A 13,233-nucleotide genomic window follows, 5' to 3' on the forward strand; every position below is an offset into this window, starting at 1 on the left:
TATTAGACCATAATCCTCGTATACACGACCTGTGGACCTTTACAATGCTTGTGAAATCGATGTGGAAAACAGTTGGGAGCAAATGTTTGTATGCATATTTAATCTCCTTTGCAGTTTAGACAGATGGCCAGTGATTCCTTGACCAGTTCAGTTACATTTTCACACGTTTAGACAAAGCGTCTCTCTGTCTCTGTTCATTTCTCTTTGTGCTTGTATATGTCCTGGATCTAATCTCCCAGAGAGTTTGGCCAGCTGGCAGTGGAACTCCTAGACCAGTCCTATAAACAGGATGAGCAGATGGCCATGAAGCTGCTGACATACGAGCTGAAGAACTGGAGCAACGCCACCTGCCTGCAGTTGGCAGTAGCGGCTAAACACAGAGATTTCATCGCTCACACCTGCAGTCAGATGCTGCTGACCGACATGTGGATGGGACGCCTGCGTATGCGCAAGAATTCTGGTCTGAAGGTAACAGATGTTTGAAATAACCTGTGGGTAGGCAGAAGTATACTGGCATTAGATAAGCTGTCCAGAGGTAGAACTGTACTGAAATGCTCAGATGACCTGAGAAAAGTTGCAGAGAGAGCATAATGAGAAGCATTCCCATGAAAAGCTGTTTGTCCAAATCACTGTTGAGCATCTCCTGAGTGGCTTATACATCTGGAAATATAGAAATGTCTATATTGGTAGCAGAAGGCAAGAAATCTTCGCTGATGTAGGCAGGTAAGTGTTTGGGAATTGCTTTATGATAAAATATGCATTGAGTTTTGCTGACAGTTCTTCAGTCAGGTTGTAGTCATAAATAAAATGCAAAGACTCAATAAACTTAAAGATAGATGTGCAGCACAATGGCCATCTAACTGTTGAATCTAATGCGCCACCTATTGTGAACCAGCCAGATACTGAAAAATATCCTTCATTAAAAAAAAAAAAAAAAACTCTCTATTGTACAGTGTTAGTTGTCTTAGCTATGTTCATAGGATCTAATGTGTTGGTGAAAAAAGGAGGGAGCACAGCAGCTTGGCTGGTTATAACTGTGGTGTGGCCGTGATGACTCATTCATTCATTCATTCATCTTCAACCGCTTACTCATTCCCAAACATGTGGAATGTTTTTACTGGACTGCAAAAAATAGACAGATCCCCAGTGACAGTTGAACTTCTTTATCTTTGTAGTTTGTTGAAGCCAAAGCCTTATCCACATACACTTTTTCATTAGACTGCAAGTCTAAATAATTAACTTTGGTTAATAAGGAAAAATCTGGGTCAGGTCACCCTGGTGTATATTCACTTCAAATCAACAGTTAAAGACCAACTTGAGTACACATCGTAAAAAGCAATGATTAATAATGCAGGAAGGTTTACCTTGGTGATATGATGTACTCAAAGACAGATTGTCTCAGCTGAAGCTCAGCCATTCACCATCACCAGTTTTAGGTGATGGTGGGAAGGAGGAGAAGTGGAACCAAAGAGGTTTGTTGTACGATAATCGTTGAGAGAAGTATTAGCGTGTGATGAGTATCTGGCCAAGGTGGTCTTCCTGATGGAACTTCCTCCACATAATTAGTATAAGCCTACAAAATTGTGTTCCACATCGTATACACTGTGGTGAACATCCTTTTGATTTGGGGAGAGGTTTTAGTCAGTCTGTTTGAGTTTTAAGTTTGTTTTGCTCAAACGGGTTTTCCAGGTGTCTGGTGGTATGGCGATTGCAGGCAGCTGCTCCAATCAGAGAGGTTAGGGTTATTTATAATGAGCTGTTACTCCGGCTGGGTTCACCCATATCGAGGTCGTTTGATGCACCTGGCATCTATAGTGTAGCTTTTTGGAGCTGGTGTGTGTTTTGGAGTGTTTAAAGCGTGGCGTGCCCGTTGTGGTAACTTGGGGTAGACAGAAGAGTTATGTGTGGCCTTTAGTGGTGAGGGCCTTTGCTCTTTCTTTCTTTGCCTGATGCTTCCCCTTCCTCGCCTCCTCTTCTGCAGCACCTGGGTGCAGTTGTTGCTCAGGGGAAGAGAGAAGGGGATACAGTATATGGGCGTACAGTGTGTGGAGAAGTCACGCACGCAGGCCTGACTGCTCGCTGCAGGCCAGGAGCTTTTTCTTGTCGCTGCTTCCATGTAATTTACCGACGTAAGGTTTTCCCCAGTATGTTTTAAGTTGTAGGGTTTGTTGTTTTAGTTTGGACTGCAGGATTACCAGTTCAGTTTTGATTGATTCCTTTTCAAAAGGGTAATGATTCATTTCTGTTGGACTCTATAGCTTCGTTCATTTTGCAAAAAAATTAAAATAAAAAAGAAAATCTTGGAGTAATCATTAACTCTTTGCCTGGTCTCTTATCTACATTGCCATTTCCTCCCAAGCCACCCAGTTTGTTTTCCTTCAGAAGGGCTGTAACAGAAAGCACGAGTGAAAGAAACAAGTTAACCCAGAAGTTCATGATTTGCAGCAAATTGCATAACACAACATGTGGATAATAATAACAATTTCTGGGTCGTCTAAATCAATGTCCAATAATAATAATATCTGCACAAGTTTTTGACTTTATTTCCTAAGAGGGCAGTCAACCTGAACCATGGAGCTTGCTACTTCATATCAGAACATCTTTACTGAAAGCTTTAAATATACTGCAAAGACAACTGCATTGATTTCTTCACACATCAGTCAGACAAACTATTAACGCCTCTGCCTTTGACCTGTTGACATGACGGATGACAACAGAAGCTGACTCATTACTGTTTCTCCCACTGGTCAATGCCCCACTTCAGTCACCCAGAAACTATTATATCCACATGTTCAGTCATTTATGGAACTCAAATGGGCATAGAACTATTCACCAGTACCTTTGTCATTATTTTATTAAATAATGAAATAATTTCTTCCATTCTTCATAAAGCATCATAGCACAGAGAATCACAATTTACTGCAAAGTAAATTTAAATGAGTTTATTTTCCTTTCACTTTGTCTTCAGAGAATCACAGTTTTGGTTTTAAATTAGTTAAAAGCTGCTGCTTCCAGAGATAAGCGGACACTCAGTTACCCTCGGTTCCATTTTCCTTCCTCCTTTAGTTTTCTTATGCTTCCCAGCGTGGTTACAGCCTCACTCTTGCTCTGCTTGTTCGACTATTAAGTATCTGAAGTGCTTACAGCATTCCCGCATCTGTTATCTACCTGCTGGTGTGTGTCCTTCACATCCATTGTCCTATCACAGTAGCCTTACTCCCCGTCTGGACTAATGGTTTTATAATTGATGAAAACCCTCGTCTGAGCTGTTGTAAATACCAAGGCTCTGTCATTCGGGCATGTGCAGACCAGCCACGTATCGGATGTCTTCACAAGGGTATATTTATATAATGGGAGTTCTACGTGTGTGTGTCAAAGGCTGATTGTGAAGGTTGGTTTGTCCCAGACTCTGTGCCCTAATTTCCATTGTGCTGCTCATGAAACTGTTCATCCTCATCACATCTATGGTTGGTCGCCTTCAGATCTTCTTCCGAACTTTCTTCCTCCTCCACCTCACCTCACCAAGTATAAATAAATTAATTATACATAACATACATAATTATAATTATCAAATTATTTAAATTGATTACTTATTAATTCATGGATGCAAAACAAATACATTTTGTTGATGAAAAAAGGTATTTGCCTATTTCTACATGTGTTCATTAATGCATTTTGACATTTATTTCTGTATTTCTGCCTTTCTTTTGTTAATTTCAATGTATTTATAAAATTTTCTGTATTGCTTTTTCAATTATTGCAATTCTATTTTTACATTTATTTCCACAGGTTGAATTCAGAATTTTGGCAGGTGTGTCTCACCTCGGTCTTCCCATGCATTTGGTAAATAGGGCCCTATAAAAATCAGTGATCACGAAAAAACAGAATTCATTATGAACACGGAATAACACGGAACTGGCCAACATAAAAAAATGTTCACCCCCTACCCATGAATGAATAAATAAATGAATGACTGAATGAATAAATAAATAAATAAATAAATAAATATTGTGACTTGAGCGCAGTGGGCGTGGTTCGATTCCCGGTGTGGGCACCTGAACATGTCTAGGTTAATGGGTTATTTGGTGACGAGTGATGGACTGGGCTACAGCAAGGCAAAGCAACCCCCCAGGTCCCAGACCTGACCAGAGACCGGACCCCTCAGAGATAAGACCAGACTCGCCGAGACACCTGACCCTCCCTCCAGAGACTAGACCAGAATTTGGGGACAAAATAAAACAGATTTATAGGGCTCTGGGTAAAAACCAAAATGAGTCCATTCTTTGCCTTCAACGAGGATGGGGCCAGCTGAATCTCTCTTTCCTCCACGTCAGGACATCCCACATCAAAATGGAGGCAGACAGCCTGTAGATTTGTTTTATTTTATTTATTTATATTACTTATTATCAATTTTGAGACATTTTAAATTGATTCTTTTTGGCACACCCCTATCATTTACACTTATATTACTGTTTAAAATGTAGTTTACAGAACCATGCGTTCAGTTTTATTGCTGTAACAACAAATCTTTACATACATAATCTCAAGACACTTAACTGAGTAACCTGAGGGGAAAGTATCAGGAGAGCACAGTTCCCTGTACAAGCAGCACAGGAACATACTCCAACACCCAAACTGTCTTCCACCTCAGTACGAAAGATTTGGGTGAGAGAGCAGGAAGAGAAGAACAGACTGCTTCACCCTTGTATCGGCTGAAACATGACACGTATGGTAACTTTCTGTCCATTTCCTGCTGCTCTGGATGTATTCTGCTTTTTATTTACTTTTGAATTGATCCTTCAGTGAGAAAGTTAGAAGTTCATTCATATCTATGTCAGCTGCCATGTGGACTGAATGTGTCACATATGCTCAGTGGGCTCGGAGAGCCGCTCTCGTGGGGCAGAACTGGAGTGGTGACTCCAGGGAAAGTAGCTATGTTTAGTCCAAAGAACTGCTGTATGTGAGGTTGAACTGGATATACTTTATTGTACAGACACAGAAAAAGCTAAATAAATGTCAAAAATATTATAATAGATAAAGAAATGCATAAATAAATAAATACATGCAAAAATTGTGCCATTTTTCATCAGCAAAGTGAATTTATTTTGCGTTATTTAGCACTATTTGATTATTCCTTTCATATTTATTTGTTTATTCTTTTTTAAATGTATGAGGTTTTTTTTTCTTTCAGTCTTGACTCTTCTTCTTCAACTAGGTAATCTTAGGGCTGCTTCTGCCTCCATCCATCTTGAGCCTGGAGTTCAAGAACAAGGATGAGATGTCTTACATGCCCCAGGATCAGGAGTCCTACCTGCAGGAGAAGGAGGAGGAGGAGCCAGAGAAACCGGTCAAGGAGAAGGAGGAAGAAGACATGGAGTTCACAGTAAGATCTTACTGTGAGACGCAGTACAACTCCGTGGTGAGAGAACCCACCTCAGCCCCGCATCTCAGAACTTATACACCTCTTCAAACTTTAGACAACACGCGCACACTTTGTTCAGATTGTAAAACTGATCAGTTATCACATAGCCGCGACTCTGTGCCCTTTGTAATCTCCTGTGGAGCTGTTTGATACATTGTTGTTGCAGTCCACAGTGAGATGACCATAAAAATGCACCGATATATGACATATAATGCAGACACAACATATTTGTTTTACTATTCTGGCCAAGTGGATCCTTCCAGGCAAAATGGCCATTTCCTGTTTCTCGTCGTCTCAGCAAAGACATGGTCGTGGAGTTGTAGCGTCTCAAGTCTGTCGCCGCTTGTGGATTCCCTCCTGTATGTCTTCTCTTTTATCTATCTCCTGCTCGGTTCTCTGCCTTTCCTTTGGTCCCTCTTGTTCTCTACCTGGCTCTCTCCTTGCTTCTTTTGCATTACCCTTCCCCCTCCCTTTCCCCATCCCTCTAGCTCTCTTTCTTTTTCTCCGTCTCTCCCCCAGCTCAGTTCTGATTGAGGTATTGTACTGTATGCTGGTCGATTGCTGCCCCTCACTCTCTCCCATCGGCGATGGCTTGCTGCAGCATACCACTCAGCATGTCGGCTGCTGAGCATGGGAGGCCCAGGCTTTTGCATTGTATAACCATGTCCTCCTGCTGCTGCAGAGTCTGAGCACCTACTCCCAGCTTAGTGGAAGAGTTGGTTCATCTGCATAGACATGGATGTACAGCAGGATTAGGACTCGTTCCATTTCAATCCAATCAACTCTGGAGATGATACCTGGATCCAGTTTGCATGTTGAAATCAAGCCTCCAGTTTAATACATGAATTGGATCTGAGGTTGTCCCATTAAGTGATTGAACTGAAGTTGAACGCCTTTCAGCACCACTGGACATACTCTCCATCTGCATTGAGTACAGCCAGCAAGCCCGCGCAAGCATTCACACAATGGGCCATTTTGCACATGCAGTCCGAGAGGCACTGTGGCAGTAAACAAACACTCCAGCTGCCAGAGGATGCATTTGAGATGAGCCCTTCCTGTTGCCCTGGCTTCTGACTGTACAAATGCACCTTCAGATACTTATGAATCACTTAAAGATTCATACACATACCCAGACTGCTACACCACAGAGGGAGATCGTATTGTCCTTTCTCAGATGCTTTAGATAAGCCCCACTCTAGTGAATGTGTTATAGTTTTTGTCCACTTCTTGATCGGATAATATGCATGTTCAGTGCAGTAAAGGCATGGTGTGAGTTACACACTGGCACCTGAATCGGTTCATCGGCCCTGTCTGTTTGTGCCTTAGAGAAAACTCTATGTGTTTCAAATATTCTGAAAAAGAGCACCTAGAAATCCCCCCAATTCAATGATGATTTCCTCTAGGATTTCTCCAGATTGTTGTATGCCTATTGTACCTGTCTCACCTGGGAGCTTAATTTACATGGCACTTTTCAAATATCTGTGCCCCAGGTCGACCATTACTCCTGACATACAGTTTAATTCCATGAATGAACTCCCTCAGAGGTCTGGTGTTGTTTTGACATTAAGACCATGACCCATAAAAACAGTGGGCACCGAACCCTCTCTCATGGATAAGGAAATGTGTCACAGATCTAAATGAGATATCTATGTCCTATCTCTCCCTTTCTCTTTTTTCTGTTGTATTTCTGTCATTACCTTTGTCTCTTCGACCTTGTAATTGTTGTCTTGAGACACAATCCATGAGTGTCTGTGTCTGCGTCATACTGTGTTACCAGCCTTCACCCAACACTCCACCTCAAACACACATTTCACATTTTGGAATGATGACATTGCCTGTGCTTGCTTGATTATGATATTGAAACAGTGTTGTAGCTCACGATGTAATGCCTCTGTTCTTTTTCCCTCCTCACCCTCTTTTTCTATGTTTATTTGTTCCTCCATTTCCACCGCCTCCCTTCCACAAACTTTGTGTTCATTCCCATCATCATGTCCCCCCCACCCCCTTGATGCACCAACGCAAACTCTCCCTCCTCCATCTTTCCAATCCATCACACATCACATATCTCCCTCCTTCCTCCGTCGGTTGATGTGGGGTTTGCATTCGCCCAGGCAATGCTGGGGAAGGTAACCACGGAGACATCCAGAAAGAAGGATGTTCAGGAGGTTCAGAACAACCACCGCCTCATCCCCTTGGGACGCAAGATATATGAGTTCTACAACGCTCCGATTGTGAAGTTTTGGTTCCATACGGTCAGTGTTGGCTCAGCAGCATAACCCACTCAGCTTCCTGTTTGCACCATCAGCGCTTTCGGCGTCTCATCATCTTGTCAATAATTTCTACCTCCACAGCGCTTCCATTTCCAATAACTTCATGTTCCACCCTGTCATTACCCAGCTTTACTAGCGTGGGAAAGTTTAGTGGGATTGTGGGAATGAGCATGGTGAGAAACATACAGGGAGAATGAGGAGAAGTGAGTCAGGTTTTGTATTGACCCAGAAAAAAACAATGACACCTCTGACTCTTAGCACATTTCCACTGCCCTACTAGCCCTTTGTGTGTTTTCACCATTCATCTTGATTGTGTAACTTAAGTTATCTTTCAAATCAGTTTAAAGCTTGTGTATATCTTTTTTCCACTATTTGCCTGTGAGGGGGTGTTTAAAAGTTGATATCAGGCGACTTTTGTTCTCTGGCTCCTTCACTTTACTTGCCCAGTGAAAACATTTTTTACCAGAGCCATTTCACCGTTTTTTACACTGCGAAAATGTTTTGGCTGTCTTTTGTTATTCCATTCTATTGTCTCTTTCCCTCTCTGGCTAATTACTGCCTTCCTCCCAATTTCTCCTTTCTTTCCTTCAGACCAGAGAAAAAAAAATCTGCAGTGAATTTCATTAGTGCACTTGTAGAACAGATGCTGGTTTTTCTCAGGGTCAAACATGTGGTTTTTACCTTGTCATCAGGTTACCAAACCTGATGACAAGGTAACCACCTCTGAAGCACTGCGCCATTTCTAAAGACTCCCCACAAACCAACTCTGCATGCCTGACTGAATGAAAACAGTCCTGGTCACACTTTATTAAAATCCCTCTATGGCTTATCTCAGTGGAATGGTTGATAAACGGGAAGAAGATACATTTTTATCACTTTAATTTGCAATTTTAATATGTTGAAGCATTTATTGTTCCCACTTTACAAAGAAAAATGGTTAATGACAGCTATCCAAATCAATTCCAACATGTTAATGTTATTTAAATAGTGAATACTGAATCACTAATCATCACTAAAGGTTTCAACAGTCTGACTGCTGTCTGGTTAGGTTTTGGGTTAGGGCTCTGGTCTGGATTGTAATCAAACAAAGTGCACAAATAGCTCTATAGTTCATCTGCTTTCGCCAACCCTGCTGACTTAGCTTTTTCTATTTATTATCAACCCTACATTTATAAATCAGGACACTTTAATATATTGTCTCTGATCTTGACTATAACTTGAATATATCCTTTTAGCTTTTAAACTGGGATGTGCTTTTAATTTATCATTCCAATCACTTTACTCTCTGCTAACAATTTTGACTGTATCTGGATGTTATTAATGTGTAGCACTTAAGGCCTTCATGTGTCCATGATTCATAACAACAATATCACCCAGTGCTCCCTCTCATATATTCATTAATCTCTTTGTTTATTCATCGAGCTATGTGCAGAAAAAAGTGAAAGTGGACAGCTGACATAGATTTAAATAGTTACACAAGCCACAAGAGACAAGTAATGGACATTTTCAGGCCAAGTGTGGAGGCACAGCAATCAGTGTCCTGACACCAAGTCTCTTATCAGATTTTAAGAACCACATTAAAGGGAGGCATAATGAGAGTCAGTTATTCACTAAACGTTTAATTGGAGCAGTTAAACACAAAAACTCTTTTCACATTGCCCTTTCAAGCACAAGTGTATCCATGAATGTGTCCCTGCTGATTTAACTCTACTGTTATCTTTTTATCTAGATGGCATATGTTGGCTACCTGATGTTGTTCAACTACATTGTCCTGGTCAAGATGGACCTGTGGCCTTCTCCTCAGGAATGGATTGTCATCGCTTATATCTTCACCAATGGCATCGAGAAGATGAGAGAGGTACATGAGATGTTTGCAGCAGCTGCTGTACAGTAATCATTTCTACACCACAGCTACTGCTGTAAAGGCTTGTCACTTTGATGTTGGGCAGAGGCTCAGCATTATGTCCATATCAATGAACAACTTTTAGTAAGTAGAGAAAACTTGATGGGATAATTGAGGTGGAAAAAGCCCTGAGAGGAAACTGAGAGGAAAAAAAAATCTGATCCATCTTCTAAGTCTGATGTAAATAGTTTATGACTAAAGGGCGGGTGGGGGGGCGGTGTATGTCTTATATGTTTCATCTTTTTCATTTTTGACGTTACTTGTTATCATTTGTAAAAACAGGTCATGCACTTATGGATGATTTGGTTGTCACTCACTCACTGTTAGACAAATTGCACAGAGCACCACAATGCTAATGGTAAACAAACAAGTGTTCTTCATCCTCTTTGGATGAAGGTACATTGCAACATCAAACACTAACTGATAATTTATTTCTACAATAATAGTTATTCACCTTTAAAAACTTTTTGCCTGTTTTCTCAGTTGAAAATTTTAAAAATGGGCTTCTAGTTTTCCAGCTGCCAAAAACCTTTTTCATCAGATTTTACCTAGTGAAACTTTTTTTTTCCTGTTTGTTGTTAAAAGATCAAAGACCTTAAGAAGGATTATCTGGGCAAAAGTTCTTTCACTTATTCATAAATCATTGGCTGACAAGAGAGCAGGATACTTAGCTCAGACTTTTTTCTCTGTGACTTTCAGGGCTCCTGTAGAAAGCAGTACAGAAGGCCAAGAGAGAAAGTGAACAGAAGGGAGAGGGGTGGAAATTAATGTAAACAGAGATGGGAAAAGAAGGAAAGAAAATTGTAACAGGAAATAGGAAATAGAGGCGTATGGCCAAATGAGACCATCCAGCCCAGTCTCACTCTGTGGCTGTGTTTGTACTGTAAGTGTGGCCACGGCATTAATCATTGTGTCACATCATTCTCAGCAGCTGCTCACACGTCTGACTAGATTCTGTGATTGGTGAACCCGTACTGCCCTCTCATGGTGGTCATGATATAATGCATTTCTAATTTTCCATTCGATTTCAATCACTTTTTGGGCTCTTCACTTTGTCCGTTCAGTAAATGCATTGTTCCATCAGCCCAGCATTTCAGCATTCATGTCTTACTTTCTGCGCTAATTTTGCCCCAAACCTCCTGCAGATCCTGATGTCAGAGCCAGGGAAGTTATTGCAGAAGGTGAAGGTGTGGCTTCAGGAGTACTGGAACATTACGGACCTTATGGCCATCCTCATTTTTTCGGTGGGGATGGTTCTGCGTCTCCAGGAGCCTCCGCTCATGAACTACGGCCGTGTCATCTATTGTGTTAACATCATCTATTGGTACATCCGACTGCTTGACATCTTTGGAGTCAACAAGTACCTGGGTCCCTATGTGATGATGATTGGCAAGATGGTGAGAAGAGGCGGGGGTGTTGTGCGTTGGTGTGTGTATGTGTGTGTGTGTTTCTGTTCGTCTGTCTCTCTATTTTCTAACTATAGTATTTCTAACAGTTTTCACCATATGATGATGATGTATTTTTCATTGATAATATGAGATCATATCATTTATACCTGACCTCACGCAACATGATTTAGCCCAACTATAGTACAGCTATGATCACGGGTTTAATTTGTATGTGGTGCTCATGGCCACAAATCTAGAGAAGGATCAAAGGGCCGAATCAGTCCATCTGTCTGATGTTTGACTCATATTAATACGAGCTATACCACATGACTCAAACTGTGTGATATGAAAATCCACAATTAGTCATTAGAGAGAGATTTGGATTTAAATTCACCCAGCAGAGCAGGGCATTGGCTTCTATGATACTGCAGTGCTGTGGGATAATTTGAAGTTATGAAGCGAAATAAAGAGAAAGGAATGCTGCATCGTAAATACAACCTCTATAAACAAGATGCATGCCAACATGCCAAAGGGTTGGGCCAGTTTTCCACGACAATAATTGAAAATTTTTGAAAATAATTGGACCAGAGCCCGGCAGCACTACCGCAGTTGTGGGTTTGATTCCCGGGCCTGGGGCCTTTCTGTGCAGAGTTTGTTTATTCTCCCCATGCCTGTGTGGGTTTCTTCCCACTGTCCAAAGACATCAGGTTTGTGTTAACTGATGACTTTAAATTGTCCGTAGATCTGAGTGTGAGTGTGAGTGTTTGTTGCTCTCTGTGTGTTGGCCCTGCGATGGACCTGGAAATGGATAAGCGGTTGAAGAAGAATGAATGAATGGATCAGAGCCAAGTGGAATATATATGTATATTATGGGTTTGACCTAAATTAAGAGCATTTTAAATACTGACTTCAGATTTCATTGGAGAACTAATTGAAATTGAAATGTGATTGACCAACCAAGGCGTGGGGAGAATTAATAAAACATGCTATTGAGACCAGCATCCATCTCAAAGAAACTGCTTCCTCAGGTATAACAAACCAGCACCCTCCCTTCCTCTTCCTCTTCCAGCCTTGTCAGCTTTCTTTGCTTTATCCTCTCTTTCTTGTTTGATTGTTCTTCTCTATAAACGTTCTTACCAACAATTTTTTTTCACCAGTTCCCTTCTCTCTTTGACAACCCTCCCTTCCTCCTCCCCATGTCAGATGATCGACATGATGTATTTTGTGATCATCATGTTGGTGGTGCTGATGAGCTTTGGGGTGGCACGTCAGGCCATCCTTAATCCTAATGAAGACCCATCCTGGATGCTAGCTAGGAACATCTTCTTCATGCCTTACTGGATGATCTACGGAGAGGTGTTTGCTGACGAGATTGACCGTAAGTTCAGCGTTGGAGTTTTTGAGCCATCATTTAACTTCATTTTCGTTCATTCAGGGAGTTATAGTTCCTGAAAACACAGTTATCTAAGTAATTACTGATTCAGTTTTCAGTCATCTCTCCACAGGTTACTGGATATTGTCCTTCTGTCACACATGCATATTAAAACACTTCACCCATAGGGCTGAGTGCATCTGCAGTCACAGCGATTGAATGACTTGGGAAAACTATTGACAAATCTTTCTACGCAGCTTTGTTTGCATTATCTTCCTGTCGGGTTACTTAGCCTGTTACATAAGAAGATTATCATCTAATGTCATTTTGCCGCTACATTATTTTATACCATGTAGACAGAGTGACATTTTGAATCAATAAATCAATATTAGACTGCAAGAGGTGTCTGAGAGCAAATGTCTTGAGAGTGAGAGAGTATCTGTGTACTGTTCTGTTGTCTATATGTGTGGTAGTATATATGCTGGTGTGTACAGAATGTGAGGAGTGGCCCAAAGAGAAGAGATCTGAAATAATGCTTTCATTCTTTGTTTCAGATATGCATAGTAGGAAGTTACAGCAAAGGCTGAATGAAAAACTCTGGCTGGTCGAAAATTACTTTCGAACTCACGGAACCTGGCGTAGTAATGGTCCATCCCACATTGGCCAGTGCTGTCAAAATCACAGTAAATCTATAGATACAGATCTCAGTTTAATTACATCCACCTATTCCACCTCTCCCTCATCATCCTCACATTACCACCATGTCATGCCCACTCCCAGCACTAGAGGCCACTTGAAACAAAAGTGTGCATGCGGCTCCACATGCTGGAAGGTTAAAGTTGCCCCCATGTGTTGGTATCTTGGGTCAGCAGAATTTT

The 13,233-nt window shown here is 41.3% G+C and overlaps 1 protein-coding gene across 1 annotated transcript in view; it reads left to right on the forward strand.

Annotated features, from left to right (window-relative positions):
* Positions 1-13,233, forward strand: part of trpm3 (transient receptor potential cation channel, subfamily M, member 3) — a 97,401-nt gene that overhangs the window by 79,684 nt on the left and 4,484 nt on the right. The window contains exons 16-21 of the mRNA XM_029511656.1: positions 240-468; positions 5,216-5,419; positions 7,534-7,674; positions 9,422-9,550; positions 10,741-10,992; positions 12,187-12,361. Of these exons, the coding sequence (XP_029367516.1) occupies positions 240-468; positions 5,216-5,419; positions 7,534-7,674; positions 9,422-9,550; positions 10,741-10,992; positions 12,187-12,361 (1,130 nt within the window). The remainder of the gene's footprint in view (positions 1-239; positions 469-5,215; positions 5,420-7,533; positions 7,675-9,421; positions 9,551-10,740; positions 10,993-12,186; positions 12,362-13,233) is intronic.

This window comes from Echeneis naucrates, chromosome 9 (assembly GCF_900963305.1).
Source record: "Echeneis naucrates chromosome 9, fEcheNa1.1, whole genome shotgun sequence".
In the NCBI taxonomy this organism is placed as follows: Eukaryota; Metazoa; Chordata; class Actinopteri; order Carangiformes; family Echeneidae; genus Echeneis; species Echeneis naucrates.